Genomic DNA, 22090 nt, shown 5'->3' with positions numbered 1-22090 from the left:
TTTAATATTATTTTACGCATACTTAAAAATATCTTTTAAAAATCTAAAGTCCATATTTAATCTATGTTTAAATGAGCTATAATTTTGTGATCCTCATATTTTATAATATGTAAGCAATGAATTATTTATTTATTTAATTAATTTTTACTATGAATTATTTATATTAAATTGTCAACATTTCTTTCTATTAATTATAAATACGTAACTACCAAAAATAAAGTAAATATGAAAATGAAAACATTAAAAATATACCAAAGATAGTAGCTTGAATCAAAACATTTTAATCCTTCATAAAAAAATCCAATAATTTAACCAAACAAAAAAAAAGTAATTTACATCAATAAATTAATTAGAAATCAAATTGGTTATACATTTGTCCTAAATAGATCTATAAAAATTAAATAAGGCAAACTCGATTTAAACATTTAGATGAAAATCGAAATTAGCCTGATTAGATTTACTACTTGTACAATACAAATTATTGACATTTTTTATTTTTAAGTTAATCATTAACTTTAAAACATAAATATAAATAAAAAAATGTCTCCCATTTGGATTCAAATATAAAAGATAAAAAAATCAAAATAAATAACAATAGAAATTCATATTTTATGTTTTAGTTTAAATTTCAAAAAATTTATATTTTTACAAACTTATAAATTTAAAACGGAATAATAAATAATTGTTTAAAATTTATTAAAAATTGTTGTTTAATTCATTAGCATCTAAAGAATCATTACTTAGACTTTTGATGTTAAAAAATTTATTGTAAAGTATAACCCTCTAAAGTGACACAGAAGTTAAAACTTCAATTTTTTTAGAGTCAGAATAAATATTTTATTTAAATCCAAACAAAAAATATTAATGATATGTACAAATAGTAAATTAAATCAGATTGATTCGATTTATATGTAAATACTTAAATCAAAATTTTTTTATTCGATTTATATAACTCTATTTAAAACATGCATGTAATCAATTTTTATTCAATATATCTTGATAAAAATTAATCTCTAATAAATAATTGATATAAATTATCCCGAAAAAAGCTCACCTATCAACCCCATAATTAGGCTTGCTAAATTAATAGTATTGAACCAAAATAACATACCACTTTAAAAAATTCATTACGTGATATAAATAAAATTGTTTTGTATATAATTATCTATGTATGTATATTTATATATTTATTTTATTTTTGTTAGTTAAGTATTTATAATTAATAGAAAGAAGTTTTGACGGTTAATATAAATAAATCTGGTAAATTAAATGAATAATTGATAAATTGATATATTATAAAATGTAAGAATGATAAATTTATAGCTAATTTAGATACAGGTTAAAAATTTATTCTAGACTTTTAAAGGACATTTTTAAGTAAATGTGAAATAATATTAAATAACTAATTATAACTCTAACTTAAAGAATTTAAAAGTTATATAAAATAAATAATTATTAGATTAATGAAAATAATTTAAGGACATATTCTGTTATGAAAAGAATAAAGATGTATAGGTTAAATTGATTTTTTTTCCTGGGTTTAGAATTTTTTTTTTCTTTTTCGTTCAGAGATTTTGAAATTAAATTCATATTTCATTACCAAATAATCTAATACAACAAAACTTATTTATTTTGTCTTCTACTCCAACAATATCAAAAGCCCAACAGACTTAGACCAAATTCCATCTCTCATTAATTAATTTAACTAAACCTAATTATACAAACAAACAAAAGTTTAATGTCACATTATGTAAAAAGTGGAAATAAAACAAGCACAGTAAAATGTCATTTCTGGTCTCCTAACTAGACACTTGTCACTTGGTAGCGTTTGTTTTGAGGTAATGAAACAGAGATTGTGAGACTGAGATTCAGTCTCATGTTTGTTGGTTCAGAGACTGGTATTAAAATTTCTGTCTCTGTCCTCAAAATTTCATTATTTCAGTACTTCCAAAAAGTAAGGACACATGGAACTAAAATTTTTAGAAATAGAGACTGAAACTTTAATAACATTTTATACCTAAAATACCTTCATTTTAATTAATTAATTTCAATTTTATCTTTTATACAAATTAAATTAGAATTTCATTCTTATTTCAATTTCTGTCTCCTACTTTGCACCAAACAGAATACTAAGATTTATTTCAATCTCTGTCTCTTAGTCTCCGTCTCTCAGTCTCAGTCTTTCTGTCTCTGTCTCTCCACCAAACGCTACTTTATTGAATATATCCACATCATTACTACTAGGGGTGTTCATAAAAAACCAAAATGTGGTTAACCGGTTAAAAAATCATAACCACATTGTGGTTAACCAGTTTAATAAAACAATTTTAAAAATCATATCCATATTTTTTAGAATTGGTTAACCAAAACCAAATTTAAAAAAAAAAAAAGGTTTTTAACCTGTTAACCAAAACCAAAACCAAATTAAAATCAAAACCTAATTTCAAAACCAAATTACTCTCTCTCTCTCTCTCTCTCCTTTCTTTTTCATCTCTCTCTATGTCCTCTTTCTCTCCTTTCTCTCTCTCCTCATATCTCTCTTTTTCCCTTCTCTCCCTCCTCTCTCTCTCTCTCTCTTCTCTCTATCCTCTCTCTTCTTTTCTCCCCTATTTCTCTCCCCTCTCCCTCTCTCTCCCCCTTCATTTTTCCCTCTCTTTCACTCATTTTTCTCTTTATCTCATATCCCCTTCACTCTCTCTCCGCTTCTCTCTCTCCCTCTTTCTCCTCTCTCTCTCTCTTTCTCTCTCTCCCTTCCATCATCTCTCTCTTCTTTTTTCCTCTTTCTCTCCTTATCTCTCTCCCCTATCTCTCTCTTTTCCTTTCTTCATCTCTCTCTCCCCTCCCTCCCTCTCTCTCTCTCTCTATCTCTCCCCTTCCCCTCTTTCTCCACCTCGTCTTTCTTTCTCTCTCCCTTGTCTCTCTATCCTTCTCTCCCTCTTTCCCTTTCCCTCTTTCTCTCTCTCCTTCTCTCCCTCTCTCTCTTTCTCTCTCTGTCTCTCTCTCTCCTTCTATTCGCTCTCTCACTTTCTCTCTTTCTCCCCCTCCATTCTCTCTCTTCCTCTCTCTCCTCCCATTTCTCTTTCTAATAATCTCTCCCCCTTTTCTATCTCTCTTCCTCCTTCCTCTCCTCTCCTATCCTTCTCTCTCTCCCATATCTCTCTCATTTCTCCTCTCTTTTTTCTTCTCTCTTTTTCTCTTTCTCTCACACTCTCCCCTTTTCTTTCTCTCTCTCTCTCTCTCTCTCCTTTTTCTCCCCTCTCTTTCTCTATCTCTTTTTTCTCTTTTCTTTCTCTCGCTCCTCTCTCTTTCATTTTCTTCTTTTCTCTATCTCCTCTTTCTTTTTTACTCTCTATTTTCTCTTTCTCTCTCAACTTTCTCACAATCTCTATCCCTCTTCTATCTCTTTTCTCCTCTTCTCTCTAAAGTGAGAGAGAAGAGAAAAAGAAGAAGAAAACAGAGGAGGAGAAAAAAAAGAGAGAGATAAAAAGAGAGAAGAAGGATAGGAGAGAGAGAATAAGAGGGAGAAAGAGGACAAAGAGGGAGAAAGAGAGAGAGAAGAGAGAGATAGAAGGAGAGAGACAGAAAAAGAGAAGAAGAAAGAGAAAAGAGAGGAGGGAAGAGAGAAGGAAAGAGGGAGAGGAGGGGAGAGAGAAAAAGGAAATGGGAGAGAGAGAGAGAGCATGGGGAGAGAGAGGGAGAGAAGGATAGAGAGAAAGAAATGGGAGGAGAGAAAGAGGAGAAGAGGGGAGAGAGAGATAGATAGAGAGGAGGGGAAGAGAGAGAAAAAAAGAGAGGAGGAGAGAGAAAAGGAAGAGAAGAGGAGAGAGAGGGGAGGGGGAGAGAGGGGAGAGAGAGAGGAAGAGAAAGAGAGGGAAGGGGGAGAAAGAGGAGAAGGGGAGAGAGAGAGAGAGAAAGAGAGAGAGAGAGAAGGAAGAGAGAAGAGGAGGGGGAGAGAGAAAAGGAGAGAGATGAAAAGCAGGAGATAAGAAAAAGTTATTCGTATCATTTAGAAAGAAAATTATTTATATTAGAAAAAATTATTTATAGAAAATGCTAAAAAGAGATAAGAAAGAAAAAGGAACAAAAGCAATGGAAGGGGTTTCATTAGTTACAAATGTTACTTGTATTATTTAAAAAGAAAAAAATTAGATTAAAAAAATTCAATTAAAAAAAGTTTAAAAATTTGGATTTTTGTATGTAAAAATATTCATTTTTGTGTAAAAATCTATTTTTACATGTAAAAACCAATTTTTTTGTATAAAAACTAATTTTTTAATATAAAAACTGGTTTTTTTATGTAAAAACCGATTTTTTTATATAAAAACCAATTATTTTTTAAAAATCGATTTTTAATTTAATAACCAATTAAAAATCGATTTTAAATTTTACTAACCAACCAATACTATATTTTTGGTTAATAAAAAAATTGATTTAATTTTTGAATTAACCAAACCATAAACACCCCTAATTTTTACACATGTAAAAAGTAAGTAACTTCTACGCAGTAGAACTCACCATAAAAAAAATAAAGAAATAAACATTTTAACTATATCCAGCTTAGGTAAACAGTAATGTGAAGAAGTGTTTCAACCCCATTAGTAATGTATTGATCAATTGATGGAGGAAGTAGTGTCTGAATCTTTGCATACCCTTTTGCATTTGAATATTTTCCTGTCCCTCCAACAACAGCAAGATATGATTCTTGTGCTGCTGTTCTATGCACACCAAAGAAACTAACACCATCTTCTTCTTCTTCTTCTTGATCATCTTTTTCATTGTGAAACAAGGCTGTGAATGCCATTGTTCTGCTACTTCCATCCAATGAAGTAGCCACATGAAAGCCCTGTGCTTTTCCAATAACCTCTGACCCCAACTCAACCCCTTTTGTAATCTCATCATCAATCACTGTTATTCTTCCAAACAAGAGATTCTCAAGTGTTGTTGCTCCTAATGGAAGTTGATTTGCTTTCACATAAGGAACATTCTTATTATTATTGTTCTTCTTGTCAATAATCACCTTGTTTCTTCCAGTGTCTTTTACCATCACAGTTGTTGGTGAAGCATAAACAATGCTAGAACTATCATCAACAATTGGTATGCTACCTTTCATTGGTATGATCCTGTTATTTGGTTTTGAGAATGGAATCTTAGTGGTTTGTGTATTGGTGATGGCACCAGCAACAATTCTCTCAGAAGGGGTTGATCCACCTAAGATATCATGCATGAAGAAAGTTATTGAATCCATGACTTTATCATCTGATTTTGCATAGCTTAAGAGGAAGAAGAGGTGGAAGAGGTTAAGGAGTGCAAGATTGTTGGCCATTTTTTCTTTATATGTTAGTAGCTAGTAAGGTTTAGTATTTGTATGATATAATTAAGTTTATAAGTGGAGATCGAGATTTTTATAAATGATGAGTGGGTTAGATAGATAGTTAGTTATAGTTACAAGAATTTGGAGTGGTTGCATTAACCTAATCAACTCTCACAAGTGGAGTGGCTAATGTTATAGCTGAAGTCTATAAATCTCTTATGTGGTGAATACTTATAAATTATAATTTCCAATTTGACCAAATTTATATGTATATCTTTGAATTCATATATCTAAGTACAAATGAGCATGTGAATACTTGGTACTCACTACTCAGAAGAGTATATAAAGATGATATTTTATATGGAGATAATATTTATTTTGGTGTCTGATGTTACACTCAAATTTTAATTTAGTTTTTAAAGTTTTAATTGTCTCAATTTAGTTCCTAAATTTTCAATTGACTCTGTGACGAAAATCATCGGAGGACTAACGTGATTAAAATTTAAAAAGTTTAGAGACTAAATTGAGGCAATTGAAACTTTAAGAATAAAATTGAAGTTTGAGTGTAACTTCGTGAATCAAACTGAATAATTTTTCATTTTATATGAGTTATTCTAGTATGACTATGTTTCAGAAACTATAATATTTCAAAAAGTATTGTTAAAATTAAAATAACGTTTTTTATTGTTAAACAATGCTTTTTAAAAATTGTTGCTCAAAAAAAATATTATCAAAATATAAAAATAAATGTGACTTTAATTTTAATAACACTTATATAATTATGGTAATGACTGTAACATAGATATACTAAATGTGAGTTTTATGGTGCCTTTGTTATAGTGCCTAAATTGCCTAACTTTCCTTTTAAAGTTAAAAATAAAATGTTTAAAATAAAAAATAAATCATGTAAAATTTATTAAATATAATTTATTTATTTCTTTTAGTAATTTAGGTATAGAGTGATAGGCACCATAGCATTCACCTATACTAAAATCCAACATTTTATAAACTGGGTAAAACTTGGCTTGCCTTCACGTTATTTAAATTGTTCATCAGATCCAACTATCATTTTTTTTTCCAGGATCCAACTATGACTTTTTTTGGTCAAGGGATCCAACTATGACTTGAGATGTGAAATTTCAGTTTTCAAGAGTAGGCTAGTTTTTTTTGTCCTGAAGGTTTCAATAAGTAACATGGGCTGTAACAAAAAGTTTGGTTCAACTACTTAGCTTTTACCGTCTATTTGGTACATGTTTGTATTTTTCGAATGTAACTTATTAAATTTGATTTTTGAGAAATAATTTTTTAAAAATTGTAGTACTTATATTTAGTAAATTAAATTAAAAGTATTTTTTTAATAAATACAAATAAGAATAACTTATTTAATAAAATACTTTTTAAAATTAAAAATATAACAAATATAATTATAAAGATAAGTAATTTAGATATTATTAATACACAAAATTATATTAAACTTTTAATTTTAAAAATTCAAAAATTTAAATACTATAAACAAAAATATATTATCTTTTTAATTTTCTAAACACGCACAAAATGAGAACACAAACACCTATCCTAAAAATTTTAACAAAAGCTAAGCCTTAGTTTTAAAATAAGTGGACCTCTTATATTTAGCATGCTTTGGCTTTTTGTTTGTGACTAATTATTAAGGTTGAGGGCTTCAAGGATATGTTGATTATATCAATGGGTCATGGACTTAGAATCCGTTTAAGTTTTTGACTTATAAAAAAGTTATATTAATATTATTTGGTATAATTTTTAAATATATTTTTTATTTTTTTAAAAATTATTTAAGAATTTTTTAAAAATAAAAAATTTAATTTTTTTCATTTTCAAAAACTATTTTATCACTTCTATTTATTAAAACAACTTTAAAATAAGTATTTTTATGATAAAAATTTAAATATAAAATAATTTATTTATAAATTGTTTTTAATATAAGCTCTTATGTTTTAACCTCTTTTTTCAAAAGAACTTAATTAAGTTGTTTACTCAAATTGACCATAAATTGCTGTTACCAAGGAGGGACATAAAATTCTATCAAATACCAATTTAAAAAGAGTTTAACTTTAATGCAATATAAAATATTTTATATACATAATCATTTAATTATATCTATTTTTTATAATCATTTACGCAGTCAATATAAAAATGATTATTTTTACTGATATACCGTTATATGATTAAATGCACGTATAAAATAGCTTTATACTAATAATAGATCAAAATTAATTTTTTAAAAAATTATGTGACAAATATAATTGCAATACTAAAGTTTAACCTTTTAACCACTTTAATGATTTCTATAGTGTGGTTTTTGACTTAATTATCATCGTAACAATCTCAGGCTTGAAAACATGTTTGCAGATGATGATGATATGATCGCATGGAATTTTAATATATAGATTATGTCCGAATGTCTCATAAAGTAGGAGAACCCAACAAAAAGACTTTTACTAAATCACATGCATGCATGTCGCATGTATAGATATGTGAAATTCATTAAATAAAGTTTTTTACTCTTACCACTTTTTCTTAAACCCATCGTTTTCAATTTCCACTATATTCTTTTGTTTTCCTTTTTTCTGGGGTACTGAATTCTATTTTTCTTGTTTGGTTGCATATAATAATAAGCACAAATTGAACCGTTTCCTTGGGATCGTGCTTCTTCGCCTTTTGTATTTTCTGCTTGGCCGAAAGGTTACTTTTCATTCAATTGCCCCCATATTATCATTAGTATATTACTAATAATAATTAAATAATGCTAGGGAACTAAGATTGTTCCGGTAAAAAATTAGCCAAATACTTTTGGATAAATTTAAAATTTCTATGTAGATGATACTTATGCTAATTATTATGATGTTTCTTTTTTTTGTAAATTGGATAGTTCTAAATCTATTTTTTGATTTATCATGTTTTAGGCATTTGAAGAGGAAACTAATTGAATCAGTTTCCATGATTCACGTTGTAATGATACTGAATGTATTTCCTCCTAATTTAAATGTGGTAAAACATTTAATAACCAATATTTTAAATCATAAATAAATAAAACTAATTACTATATTTATAATTAATTAAGTTGTTCTATTCTTAACTGATTTAGAGTTGGTTTTATATACTTTTCCATAATATTATTATTAAGATTAAGAGATTCAATTTGCATTCATTCCAACTATGCTAAACAATTAAATTCTAGACAAATTCTATCTTTTGGACATAGGAGTTAAGCTAGAGTAGTAATCCTAAAAACCTGGATTCTTCTAGTGTAATCTCTTTGATTATAAGTGATCCAAAATTAGTGCTGGACATTTATCGGTAAGTCTCATTAATAATCATAATATAGATTCCTATATTATATTAGAAATAAGTTAACTTAATTTAATTTCAAAAATTAAATGATAAAATAAGAGGTGTTCAAATTATATATTTATATCTAATCAATATAATTCTTGCAAAATCCATATATAGTGGATGGTGCGGCGATCCAATACAAAAATTTTCCCGCTAAAATTTTATTTATTACATTACAAATAATCTAATTAGTGCTCCTTGCTTTTCAACTTTGTTAATGATAACCCTTTTCGTTTTATAGCCCTCCACGATTTAGTCAAAGTAAATAATGCAAATAAAAAAGGCGCATGAAAATCATGCACATAATATGGATATAATTTCAATTCTTCTCTTCATTTCCACAAAATGCCTTTTGTCTTTTAAGTTAGCTAGCGCGAAAAAAAAAATCCAAAATTAATAAAGTAAATTGAATGATCTCGTTCGTCCGCTTAAATAAGTGTGAAGTGTCGAGGGTTCAAATCTTGTCTTATGCATATAGTAACCAATTGGTCAACAACAAACTCTTAAACAAAGCTCAAATTTATAATAAATTAATCATTGATTGCTGGTTTAAAAGATACCATAGAAAATTAAAAAAAAAGGATATATACTCTATTATCATCATTTCATTAACATTTAGAGAACCATAGAATATAGAAAGTGAAAAAATAAAGCCAAGCCTTCCAACATTTGATTTTGAGATTATCAAATTAAATGAATCTCTACTCTTAAAATTAGGTGGTGAGATCTAATTGTGAATATTTCAATTCAATCATGTTAGATAGATTTGAAATTTCTTCAACTTTGATCATATTCAATTATTTTATTTAGTGTCCATCAATTGACATCCATTTTGGATGTTTCAGAAAAAAAGAACATTACTAGAACGTAAATACTAAATAGTGTAACAATATATATGAATTAAAATTAAAATGTTTATTTTATACTCCATAATATGATGATATAATAAGTGGACATTAAAAAGGATAAGTGGGCCGGGCTTCTTATGAATTGTGAGACCCACCAAAACCAAATTCCAAAACATTGGACGAACATGGTTGATTAGCCGAAAGAGAAAAATTGAACCAAAAAGTTTATTTATTTATTAAATTATTAGTGCTGGCTTCTATATATATGCCTCGCATGCATTACCCTGTCTCCAAAACTAACCCCAAAAGTGCAGCTATATATTAATCATATATATTCCATCAACCCAATGTTTTTTCGTGTGCATAAATGTAGCCCCACAACAAGAATTCCTGGGTTATCTATGTTTACATTGTAAGGTTCACTCGTTCACCACCACCATCATTATTATTATTAGAGAATTGAGACCCCATATTTTTTTTCTTTTTATAAAGTGAATGTTTTGAATAATTTTTTTTTGTATTATAAGCAAAATAGAAAAAATTAAAATTTTACGTAAAATCAAACAAATAAATTAAGTACGTAAAACATAAAATTTTAACAAAATTTAAATTATAAAATCATCAATTTAGTAAAAATTTCGTAAAATCGATTGATTCATTTAAAATCGTAATATCAAAATATTATAAAAGTTAAATCCAACTATTATGATTATAACCTATATATCATTCTCTTTACTTTTAGAAAGAGAAGAAAAATTCAATTGGACTATACTATATTATCAACAAACATAATAGTATAGTAATAAAGTAATTTCCTGTTTAAACCTTAAACCAGTTGATTCTCAACTAAACTCATTATATATTATTAGAAACAAGAGAGAAATTTGAGAAAAGTATTTTGTGTATTATTTGGGTTGTGTCTAAATTGTCTGTTCAAGTTATCTATTTTAGTTGTCTATTCAAGTTGTCTGGAATGATACAATATAAAAAGGTATTTATAGGTACTAAAAAAATCGTAATAATAAAGACGTAATCTCCTAAAATAAATATTCAGATATACTAAATAATACTAATTGATCCTCATTGATTCTAATTATATTCTAACATATAAGAACCAAAAATTAGGTTAGTGGTTCTGCTATTATTGGAATGAACATGAGATAGAAGGAGAAATGATTATATATATATAGTCACAATAACTTAATAAGCTTGGACACAATGAAAATGAGATTATTCATAGAAGTGGTGATGATGATACAAATAAATAAGAAAGAAGAAGATAGTGATGATGATGATCATGATGATGATGATGTGGTGGATGGATATGGCCAGAGATGAGCATTCTTGACCTTGGAAACACTGGCCAATACCCCTAATGGCGTGACGTCACCAATGATTGTCACCTTCTTTGTCTCCATGTCTATGCTGAATGATCTCACTCCTTCCATTCTTGATATATGTTTTCTAAGTTTTCCTTCGCATGCTTTGCAGTGCAATGATACCCTCAATACCACAACCTGCAACCTTGCTTTACTTTCACATTACTATTAACTCAAAAGTAAAGTAGCAATAATAGTTAAGAATTGTTATATAATTTAGAGAAAAAATCTTAAACATCTCTGACAATTATCTCGACAGACAATGAGGCCTTGACAAAAAAAAATATCCAACTCGACTCGTGAACTTTATTTTTATAGGATTAATTAGCCCTTGTGCCAAAAAAAGTCAATGTTGAGTATTTTTTTTAAGAGTCTCATAATTCTTTTGAGATAATCTTCAGAGGTCGAGTTGGGTATTCATATGTTTTATCAAATTATTTAATATAATAAGTATTAATGTTTTTACTTGAAAATATTTATGTTGTGTGTCAGTTTAAAGTAATATTATAAGTAGAGTTTAATTTTGATTTAGTATAAATGTTGTAAAATAATTTGGAAAAGTCTAGGGGCCAGCAATTTTTGTGATTGTTAGTTATCAACTAGCCATCAATGATGATTTGATGGTGTGAGATTGGTGTGAAATTTCATCCAATGGCTCACCTTCCTCTGCTGGTTACATGCGGGCCAAAATTCAATAAAACTGCTGACCCCTAGCATTGCTCAAATAATTTTACACATACATTTAATTACATAACGTTACATTATCAAAAAATATAATTGCCTTTTATTTTGATTGTATGAATTTTGATTGTATGAATGCTTATTCAAAAGAACGGATAAAACATGCATCAAAATTAAACTATGAAAATAATATATATATATATATATATACACACACAAGAAGTGTTTGGTTTTGTATGCATGCATTGATAGATGAGTAGTGGAGGTGAAGTGAATTAAAGAAAGATGAGAAACCTGGTTTGTTGAACGAACAGAAGATGATCTAAGAAGATGATGATCTCTTTGGTGGGGCTTATAATTATCATGAGAAAGAACCAAAGAGTTGTTAGCTGAGTCAGAAACCCTTTGAATGGTGTCAGTAGCAAGGAGATATCTTCTTGATGAACCACTAGTAGTATATAAGTCTCTAAGTTCAACAGAGCTATGTCTTCTCATCACTACTTCACCCATGTTCGATGATGATGAACAACGACTAGTACTCTTTCTGGGCTTTGGATTCAGTGGTATCAATTGGGAAGAAGAAGATGAACAAGGGAGAACAATGTTGGGTAACTGGGTCTTTTTGCTCCTCTTTGGTACCATAGAACCATGATGATGTTGGTGCATGCTTGAGGTTGCTGTGGAAGAATTTGAAGAACAAAACAGATCCATTAGTTTCATGGTGTGTTCTGTTATGTTCTAAAATACAGAGTAGTTATAATAATAATGGAAGAAGCAATGGCCTTTTTATGCTATGTTAGTATGTTATAGTAGCTGAATCTATCTATAGAGGACTATAATGTATGTGTTAGGGTCCCACTCAACTTGGAAGATTAAGATATATATCTTATTAACCTTTTTTAATATATTCTTTTAGTGATTGGGAATAAGAAATTGTGGTGAATTTTGGTGTGAAATGATTACTACCACTAGAGGTGGAATTAACAAAGTTTAGAGGGTGTAACCACCTTCAATTATTGATGCATCATTCTTAGATTCTTTTAATTTATTTTTCTTTGCCAATGAGATTAAAGGTTTGTAATTTACATACATATATTAATAATCTTGAGGAGTATAATATTTCAACTATGAATTTGGAAAAATTCAACTTGTTGAAGGGAAGAAAAAAAAGACATACATATGGACCATATATACGTGTTGTATTGAACGTTATATCATTTCATATACCTGTATATCAAGCATCAAATTATGTACTAATAAACTAATTAAGTCTTTGACTTACCCTTTGATATTGAGTTGACTCAGTTTGATATCTAACAATATATAAAAATAAGTCATCAACTGGGGAGCTAAGAAAAATATTATGTTTTATCAAAGATAGGAAGATACAAATTCACGATGTCTTAAATGAGTATGGGGAGACCGAAACTATACTATTTGAGTTATAAAAATAAAAACACAGCATTCTATTTGCATACATTTTTTTTTGTAACTATTGGATACATGTATGTTAGGTGTTCTAAAGAGACCTTGCATTAAGCCCAATAAAACAAAAAATTTCAACGAAGCCCATAATTTGTGACAAAAAACGAGGCCCATTATCCACGTTTTAACTTCACTTCAATCAAACTAGGGTTTAGTTTACGGAAGAAAAAACCAGAGCGCATTGCAATTAGGGGTTTTGAATTTTGATTCGCTTTCGGTTTCAGCAGCATCAACAACTTTGCAATGGGTATGAACTATGAAAGAAGAGGAATGCTACTAACACTAAAACATAGAAATTCTTCCTTCAATTCGATTCTAATTTTTTTTGTCTCTTTTGTGTGAATTGAAAAGCGAGATTGAAGGTGTACGAGCTGAGGAACAAAACGAAAGCAGAGCTTCTGAGCCAATTGAAGGATCTGAAAGCTGAGCTGGCACTCCTCCGTGTTGCCAAGGTCACTGGCGGAGCACCCAACAAGCTCTCCAAAATGTGCGCTTTCTAACTAACTCCATTAACCGAATAACTAACTTTCTAACTAACTAGCTCACTGACTCCGTTAATTAACTGAATGGATGCAGAAAATTGGTGCGGTTATCGATAGCGCAGGTGTTGACGGTTATTTCGCAGAAGCAAAAGTCGGTGCTGAGGGAAGCTTACAAGAAGAAGAAGAAGTATCTGCCTTTGGATCTGCGTCCTAAGAAGACCAGAGCTATCAGAAGACGCCTCACCAAGCACCGGGTACCGTAACCCCCTCAATTTTTCCTCATTGTTGTTCAATTAAGCTAAAGACCCAAATTAGTTAAAAAAGTTTCAGATCCTACTTTGTTTAGGTTTAGGATTTAGGGTTTAAAGAATAGAGTTTAGGGTTTAGTTTCTGAACAAAATTTTATTCTCTAGGCTCGAGAATTGTTTCGTCGGATAGTTGTTATCAATAAAATTTCTAGAGTAAACGACAAATAGGTACTTTTTATTCCGAAGACAAATATGTCACCTACTAATTAAAAATAAAAAAGGTTAATCACTTTATAAAATATTTAAGTCTCTCCGGAGACCAATTTGTGCTTATGGGTGTTTGTGATTGGGGAAATTATAAATAATTCTTAGGAATTTTAACATGGGAATATCATATTTCCATGTTTGGTTCAAAGTTTGAAAAGCTATTTCCAAGCAAGTTTGATTTTAGTGAATCAAAATACCATCATTTTCAATTTCCACATTTTTCCTGGGTATATTTGATTCCCATGGAAATGGAATCTGAGTAACAAAGTAATACTTGAACCACACACATCCTATATATTTTAGACAAAAGAACTTAAATGTCTTTTCTTTTAGAAAGTCAAGAACGTTTTTGTATTTTCAATTGGTTAGAGATTTATGTGTCTTTGAATTAAAAGATTAGGGACTTATTTGTCTTTTTCTCAAATTTCTAATATGCTTATTGGAGGGATCAGTTTCTCTAATGGGAATAAATTTCGAATTAACTTTGCGCTTGTTCGTTTAAGCCGTGTTAATATCCTAAGCTGCCATGCCTTGCAATGATTTTGAACAATGCTTACAATAATGGACACTCTTCGTATTGAGCTGTTGTATATTTCTGGCAAACACTATATCTAGGCTCATATACCACTTAACCTGCGTTGAATTTTTGGGAAGATATTGATATAAATGGCATTACTAGTGATTTTTAGGGTCATAGAGTTAAACATGGTTATGCTTTGCATTTCTTATAGGCTTCTTTGAAGACGGAGCGTGAGAAGAAGAAGGAAGTATACTTCCCATTGAGAAAATATGCAGTTAAGGTGTAATGTTCTCCTTGTTACTTGACGAAATTCTCAAAGTTTTGTTAAATCTTCATGAATCTTTTGTGCAAAACAATTTCTTTTTTTGTTTTAATCTAGTCAAAGCTTGCATCTTTGTCATTACAACTTTATTAGTCAATATAATATTCAAACATTCCAAACACTGTTGAAAGAGAGTATTATCATTGTTTGTTTGATTAGTCTTCTGAATGAGGTATTATGTCTTATGACAGCAAAATAACTACTCCCTTTGAACGTTGTTTGATTACTCTCTCAACCCAAGTACACATTTCAACTCCGGCCATGTGATGCTATATACAATTATTAGAAGTCAGTCATTGTAAATGTGATTCATATCATAATCAAAATGAAAGAAAGCTGCAAATTACCCGATGCAAGCTACAACATGTAGAGTGCCTCGTAATAGAGAAATACTAGAGGCCCATCAGAATTTAAAAGTATGGGATAAAGGAATTGACGTATAGTCTCTTAATGTTTTCCCTCGTAATATTCATTTATTTTTGTTATAATAAAAACAAACAACAACAACAAAGTCTTGTCTCACTAAGTGTGGTCGGTTACATGAATCAAACAATGCCATTGTACTTTGTCATGTATTATATCTACAGAGAAACTGTTTATATGTAGATCTCGTATGATCACCTCATGGATGGTCTTCAAAGGCAGAAGAACCTAAGAAGACCTTGTCAATGACAGCTAAAAAGGGTTAGGCTTTAGCAGAAGAAGGTTATGCAAATGGTGGCAAAGGTATATGTATAGAACGATGTTTAGTGATGAACCATTAGAATGTGGAGTTTAGTGGGAGAACATTGTTAAAGATAGCCGTCCATAACGAGCCTAGTCTTGTTTTGTACTTGGACGGCAAATATAATAATATTAGACAATGCAATTTTCCTTTTGACCATATAACACAAGTAGCAACAAGCAAACCTTGTGAGTAACTCATAGTCATAGCAGCCCATTCATCCCGTTCAAATGTGTTAATAATCTAAGAATTTTTAGTTATTATCTTTATATAAAAACATCTTCATTTTAATATATAAGATCACTATCATTTTATATTTCAATATATTTTTTACATAATTAACTAATTTGGTTAATTGATTTTTGATAGATACGAAATGTAGTTATTTAAAAAATCATAGAAAAATATCAATATATCAATATTCTTCATATCTAATAGTAGGGCCTGAAAACTCAGAACAAGGTAAGAACATTAAAATAATAATCCAACTAACACACAATCATGAATTCAAAATGAATGATCAACATGCAAATAGAAGAAGCAACCTTTTCTGTTGGTCAACGAGCCGTACAAGCTGTACCACATGCAACAATGTGTACGGATAGGACAACATAACTAACATGGATTAAAATAACAATTATGTATGTAAGTTTATTTTAATAATAATAAAAAAAATTGAAAAGAGTGTGTAATGGCCTTATCATAGTTATCACAATGACGCCGAAGGCTTCTAAAAGATTGCAATTTTCAAATAAGGGAAGCTTCCACGTAAATGATCTCAACTAGTATAGGTGAGTTGATAACTTGATCATATTAAAACTTTATCATTTTGACTTTCAATATTTAATTTAATACAACGTGAAATATAGCTAGAGATTAATTCAATTAATCTAGACTTGAAACTATACTACGTAAGGAAATGTTTTAGTTATACACCTAATACACGTAACGATAATCAGCCTATACCATCATATATATACGTTAAAGCTTAATATATATTTTCTGTTATTGTTTTGACTGTCTAATTAGAAACATGATTCACCGCTAATATTAGACATTTAACATATTATATTAATGATATTATTGAATCATCATGTAATTAACTTTAATTCATCATATTTTACTAAGTCCTTTAATTTAAATTATAAACTCCGGTACGTACAAGGGTACAATGAAGTGGTGAACAAATGTGACATAATTTTCATGGAGAAAGAAAGGAACTATAAAAGAAATAAATGGCATCTATCTTTTATGGGGAATTGACAGAAGTTAATTATATGAATCAAGTGCTCGTCACATAGCTTATCCAAAAAGTTAACAAACATTTATAACATGTTTATCTATAATTATAATAAAATTACTTTTATAAACAATGTATATAACCACATACGACTAAGTATTCAAACAAACATCATTTAAAGGCAGCTTCGTTAAACAATAGTGTATTTAATTTAATAATAATGTTTGCGCATCAATTTGGTCTTCGAAAATAGTGAATTAAATTGTTCTTTTTGCTAGTTCGATAATAATGTGTCACAAAAAAACTATTATAATTCATAATTGTACATTTTATGAATCAATCTGAAATTTTTAATCTTTCGATAACTAAATTAACCCGCGTATAATTCTTTGTGGGATTATTAGAAAATGTTGATCAACCAGACATTTAATAAATAAATCATATTATTAATATCTATTAATACATTGCTCTATATACAAATGTAATGGAAAGAATATGATATAGGACGAAAGAAAAACGATTAACTTCAGGTGAAAACTCAGCTAAACTCCCAATTCCTAAATTTTCTCCCTTACAAAATATTTAATTCATGAGATTTTTAGGTGAAGATAGGAATTTTATTTGAGCTATAATTTGTTGGCTCCAAATATATATGTTGTAATACCAATAAAAAATAATAAATTAATATAAAATGATCATTATATATATATGATGATGAAAAAGTATACATGTGATTAATTTTAACAACAATATTTAAATTGGGTGAAAATATGAGATTTTGAGTTTAGTTAAAACTTAGAAATTTGGAGCTTGATGAATTTGAAAATTAATTTAAAGATATGTACTGTTTACTTGTGTTAATATACGTACTAATTGTTCACAAAATTAAAAAATTATTTATTTTTTATTTTTTCTTTCATTTAAAAGCTGAATAAAGAACAATATTTAAAGAATATCTACTTGTAGTGTTATTCATACAAAGCACATATGTTTTGGAGTTGTTTAGCAATTTTAAAATGTCAACTTGTACAATTTGAAATTTTCAGATACAAAAGTAATTAAGAGGTTATTTACTTTTACTAATTGCTAATAATGCAACATCGCTATTGTTATAGGTCTTAATAACAACGCAACATGCTGGCGGCAACTGCCATATTTGAACAAACATTAATATAATTATAGGGCTTTTTAAAGATAATTAAAATTAAGTAGCAAATTGCAAACACATCAAATCTCAATTAAGTGTGTTTTACACACTCATAGCTAGACAAATTAAAAACTCTGCCATAAGGCAGGAACGTATCTAATTATTACCCATGAAAAAAAAATCAATTTTGTTATGTCTAATAAATACTATTTTGACATTAGTATTTTTTTTAATAATTAAACACGTATTTTTTGTTTTATTAATTAAAAAATAATTTAAATACACAATTAATTAATATCAACCGTATTTTTTATACGAGTGTTGATGAGAATCTTAATTCATGAATAATATTTTTCTTAAGAAATTCATTGACTCGAACATAACATAATGGATCATCATTTAATTAGTAGCCCGACAAAGTTTTTAATTTTAAGAAGTGAGTCAATAAATTAAACAATCATAAGAAGAAAAACTTTAAACGCAACTTGTTGCAAGTATCCAATTCTTGTTTCAAACTTATTACAATTTGAGACTTTACGGCGTAACAAAAACAACGTACCGAGTCATTCTAAATTTAATAATAGTAATAATAATATACGCAAATTGCGATTAAAAGTTAGTTATATACTTTTTAATGATGAGTCACCGTCTGTAAATGATTTGTGATGTATGATAGTATCTTGTTGCATATAAAGAACGTAACAAAGATGTCGATTATATGCTAAAAAATATTATCATCAAGATTTTATTAATTGATAAGTGTTTCACGCCTTATGTGAGTTAGCCTGGCTTATCCAAGAAGACAAACATATATGTTTGATCAATCAAATTTTATCCATAAAATATTTGAAGTAGCTAGTTATATTATTACAAGAGTTAACATTTCTAAATATATATTTTAATAGTTTAATTTTAATATATTAATAGTATAAACAAATTTATATAATCATTCAATTAGCTAGATTTATATATTTAAATAATTTAAAAAATAATTATTCAGTACATGAAAATAAAATTCATATTTTAACCATATTGTCTCCTATATAGTGTGAGTTCTAATTAATGAAATATATAATTGAATTAATCATTTAAAAATAGTTTATAAGTTATAATTAAATTCTTGAAAAATTTATATGCCCTTTCTTGTATTATAAAATACAAATTCATAAAGGACAGGAGAAAACAAATTTAATTAAGGGAGTAAGATAACTGCTTGTCTGAAACCCTAGTAAAAAATTATGACACCATTTTTCTAATTTTTATTTTAAAAATATAAAAAGACTCCTACAAAACTAGTATTATGTTGCTATTGCGGTAGAAAGTATCAGCCATATATTGTGGAATATAATTGTTACGTAGGTAATCTGAGATAGGTGAATTGGGTTTGAGGAATTGGCCCAAACATCAATAGAAGGTAATCTTTGACTCGTTTTATATTTGAGAGTCGCTGTCCAAGTTGTGTATGTAAGAGAATGAGGGGTAGTACCTGCAAAGATACTCCGATGTCTAAGTTAGTAAGGGATAAGCAGGTTTTTAGAGTGTTAGAACTTAGTTTTACCTGAGTATGTCAGTGTATTTATAATGGTGATTCAATAATCACCATTGGAGTAGTTCTACTTCTAAAAGTGGATAACCATCTTTTTATCTTAAGATTGTTGGGATATTACTTCTAGAAGTGGATGAGAGATTTTAGAAACAGTTACTTTTGGAATAAGTATTATCTCGGCTCATCTCGATCCCGACCTCTTTCATGAGAGGTCATTAGGTGGTAAGACCAACCTTTGGATTAGACCTTTTTGGCTTACTTGAGTCTCGATCACAGTTTTAGACCAGAATATGAATAATAATATAATATTTAAAAATATTATGAACACTCTAAAAATTAATCACCAAATATAAATATATATATATATTATTTAATTTATTTTTAATATATATTTTATATTTTAATATTTATTTTATATAAATAACTATTTGATTACTGATTTCTGTTGAATACATAACATGATCGTATAATATAATTGATTAGCAATGTTTCGATCGTATATTCATTTCCGTACTTGCCGGCAACTTCTCATTTGAAGATTCATACATGAAATTTGACTTTAGAAGAAATATATCAATTTACAATTAAACCAAAAAATGATATGAAGTATATAATATAGCTAAATACGAAATGATATAAGTCAACGGAAACTCCCTTAAAAGAGGATGCAGTAAATTTAAAAAAAAAATTACCAGTTGAAAGGAGGAAAATGATCATTTTTCAATGGATGAAATTAAACGCAAGCATTGTTTTGCATACAGATAATATATGTATAAATTATTATTATGTATCGGGTGAGTAAGAATCCATCCTTAACAAATTAAAGATTGAAAGGAAATAAGCTTATTAACAGTACGTAGTAACCATAAGAGTGGGAGTACCCTTTGATTGTTCCATTCCATCTTTAATTGGAACCTCTTTTATGTACATAGTTTGAGATAGGTGATAAGATGTAGGTGTTAATTTTGTTGCTTCAATACCCAAGAAAAAATTAGAGACTTTATCTGAATATAAGATTCAATGTTTATTATTCTTTTGAATTGAACTGTTACAGAGAGAAAAAGGAGAAATAATGAGAATTATTTAAAAAGAATTTATATAAAAAAATTAAAGCGTATTTGTTATAAATACAATCAATTAGTTGCTATTTATATAAAAAAGAATAAGTTTTGAAAATATCTAATTAATTGTTTTCTTCAGCAAATCAATTAGATAATTCAACCAATTAATTAGATCTCTCAATTAATCAATTGGATAAGTAATAAAATCGATTAATTAGGAAAAAAACTGAATTTTTGCTCATAAAACAATCGATTATTGTAAAAAAAACAAGAATTTCAATTCAGTATCTAATCGATTATTTAAATAGAATTTTTTTTTGCAAATTATGATTTTTCCACTACAAATAACACGTATCTAGTGATTGATAAACGATGATTAAGGTCGCTGCAACGTAACAAATCGATAATCACAATGAATTATAAACATTGCAATTATATATATAATTAGACAATTGAAAAATAGGTCGATGATAAATTAAAAAAGTATTAATATTAGGATTGAAAAAGATAAAATTAAAATAGAAATTAAAGATAAATATTAATAGAACATCAAATTATTAATAATAGAGTTATAGATAAAAACAAGACAGATAATAAATAATAAAATAATAATTTATAAAATATAGAATAAATTTTAAAATCAAATAATATACAAAGAATCAATTAATAAATAAAACTAAAAAAAGTGAATTATATGATAAATATGTAAGTTTACAGATTTTTTTTATGGAATGAAAGAGAGATTGAAAAATGTAGAACCCATACTTTGAATAATAATAAAATAATAAAAAATAACTATAAAAAAATTTATTTTTTCTCTATACCACTTCAATTTATATAATAGAATGTTCCACTAAAAATTTACTATTTAATAATGATTAAAAAATTTTAAAAATATATTTTATATTTTTATTACTAAAATTATTTAATAGTCTAGGCATTTTAAAAACATCAAAACCGGAGCCAAACTAAAAAGATAACATAAGAATATGAGGTTGTTACAACTAAGAGTTTATTTATGCAACATGATTTTCATAGCAGCCGTCTCAATCGCAAAAGAGTAAGTTTATATGTATCCAGCCTCGAGAGATAAGATCATACAATATAAACTAATTTTTCTTTTGTTTATACAGCGTTAATTAAGAGAAACTAGACTAATGTATCATGTAACAATAATCTTTTAAGACTTTTTTGCTGTTAACTGCATAAATCTCAATCACAAGTGCCGCCAAAAGCGAATGAGAAAAGAGAAGGCAGATGGAAAGTGCGTGAAAATTAAATGATCAGTCATCAAATTTAGCTTTCAGTAATTATTACCGTACGAAATATATGCAGTTTTCGGAGTAAGCACACCAAAATAACGAGAGCAACAAACTCTTAAATAGATCTTCATATCACGATGGATTAATCTTTAAACTGTCAGATTAAAAGATACGTGGAAACAAAAATATATGTAT

At 28.1% G+C, this 22090-nt stretch overlaps 3 protein-coding genes across 4 annotated transcripts; 1 reads left to right on the top strand and 2 right to left on the bottom strand.

Annotated features, from left to right (window-relative positions):
• Window positions 1-4362: 4362 nt before the first annotated feature.
• Window positions 4363-5358, bottom strand: LOC112769272 (dirigent protein 9-like). The gene has a single exon (XM_025813742.3). The coding sequence runs from the start codon at window positions 5321-5323 to the stop codon at window positions 4547-4549; it is 777 nt and encodes a 258-aa protein (XP_025669527.3). The 5' UTR covers window positions 5324-5358; the 3' UTR covers window positions 4363-4546.
• A 5336-nt stretch (window positions 5359-10694) lies between these two features.
• On the bottom strand, window positions 10695-12385 carry LOC112786914 (protein SODIUM POTASSIUM ROOT DEFECTIVE 3). The gene is made up of 2 exons (XM_025830296.3): window positions 11886-12385; window positions 10695-11048 (listed from the first exon to the last, which is right to left on the bottom strand). The coding sequence occupies exons 1-2, from the start codon at window positions 12309-12311 to the stop codon at window positions 10827-10829; spliced, it is 648 nt and encodes a 215-aa protein (XP_025686081.1). The 5' UTR covers window positions 12312-12385; the 3' UTR covers window positions 10695-10826.
• Window positions 12386-13217: 832 nt separating this feature from the next.
• On the top strand, window positions 13218-15800 carry LOC112786906 (large ribosomal subunit protein uL29). 2 transcript variants are annotated; one of them, XM_025830288.3, is made up of 5 exons: window positions 13218-13323; window positions 13428-13563; window positions 13653-13812; window positions 14805-14873; window positions 15522-15800. In XM_025830288.3, the coding sequence occupies exons 1-5, from the start codon at window positions 13320-13322 to the stop codon at window positions 15585-15587; spliced, it is 435 nt and encodes a 144-aa protein (XP_025686073.2). In that variant the 5' UTR covers window positions 13218-13319; the 3' UTR covers window positions 15588-15800. The 2 variants fall into 2 exon arrangements, with proteins under 2 accessions (XP_025686073.2, XP_072081805.1); XM_072225704.1 differs by having other exon boundaries at window positions 15107-15800.
• Window positions 15801-22090: the final 6290 nt, after the last annotated feature.

This window comes from Arachis hypogaea, chromosome 3, assembly GCF_003086295.3.
Source record: "Arachis hypogaea cultivar Tifrunner chromosome 3, arahy.Tifrunner.gnm2.J5K5, whole genome shotgun sequence".
In the NCBI taxonomy this organism is placed as follows: Eukaryota; Viridiplantae; Streptophyta; class Magnoliopsida; order Fabales; family Fabaceae; genus Arachis; species Arachis hypogaea.
Note: the sequence above shows the minus strand (reverse complement) of the source record. Positions and strands in the feature narration are given on the sequence as shown.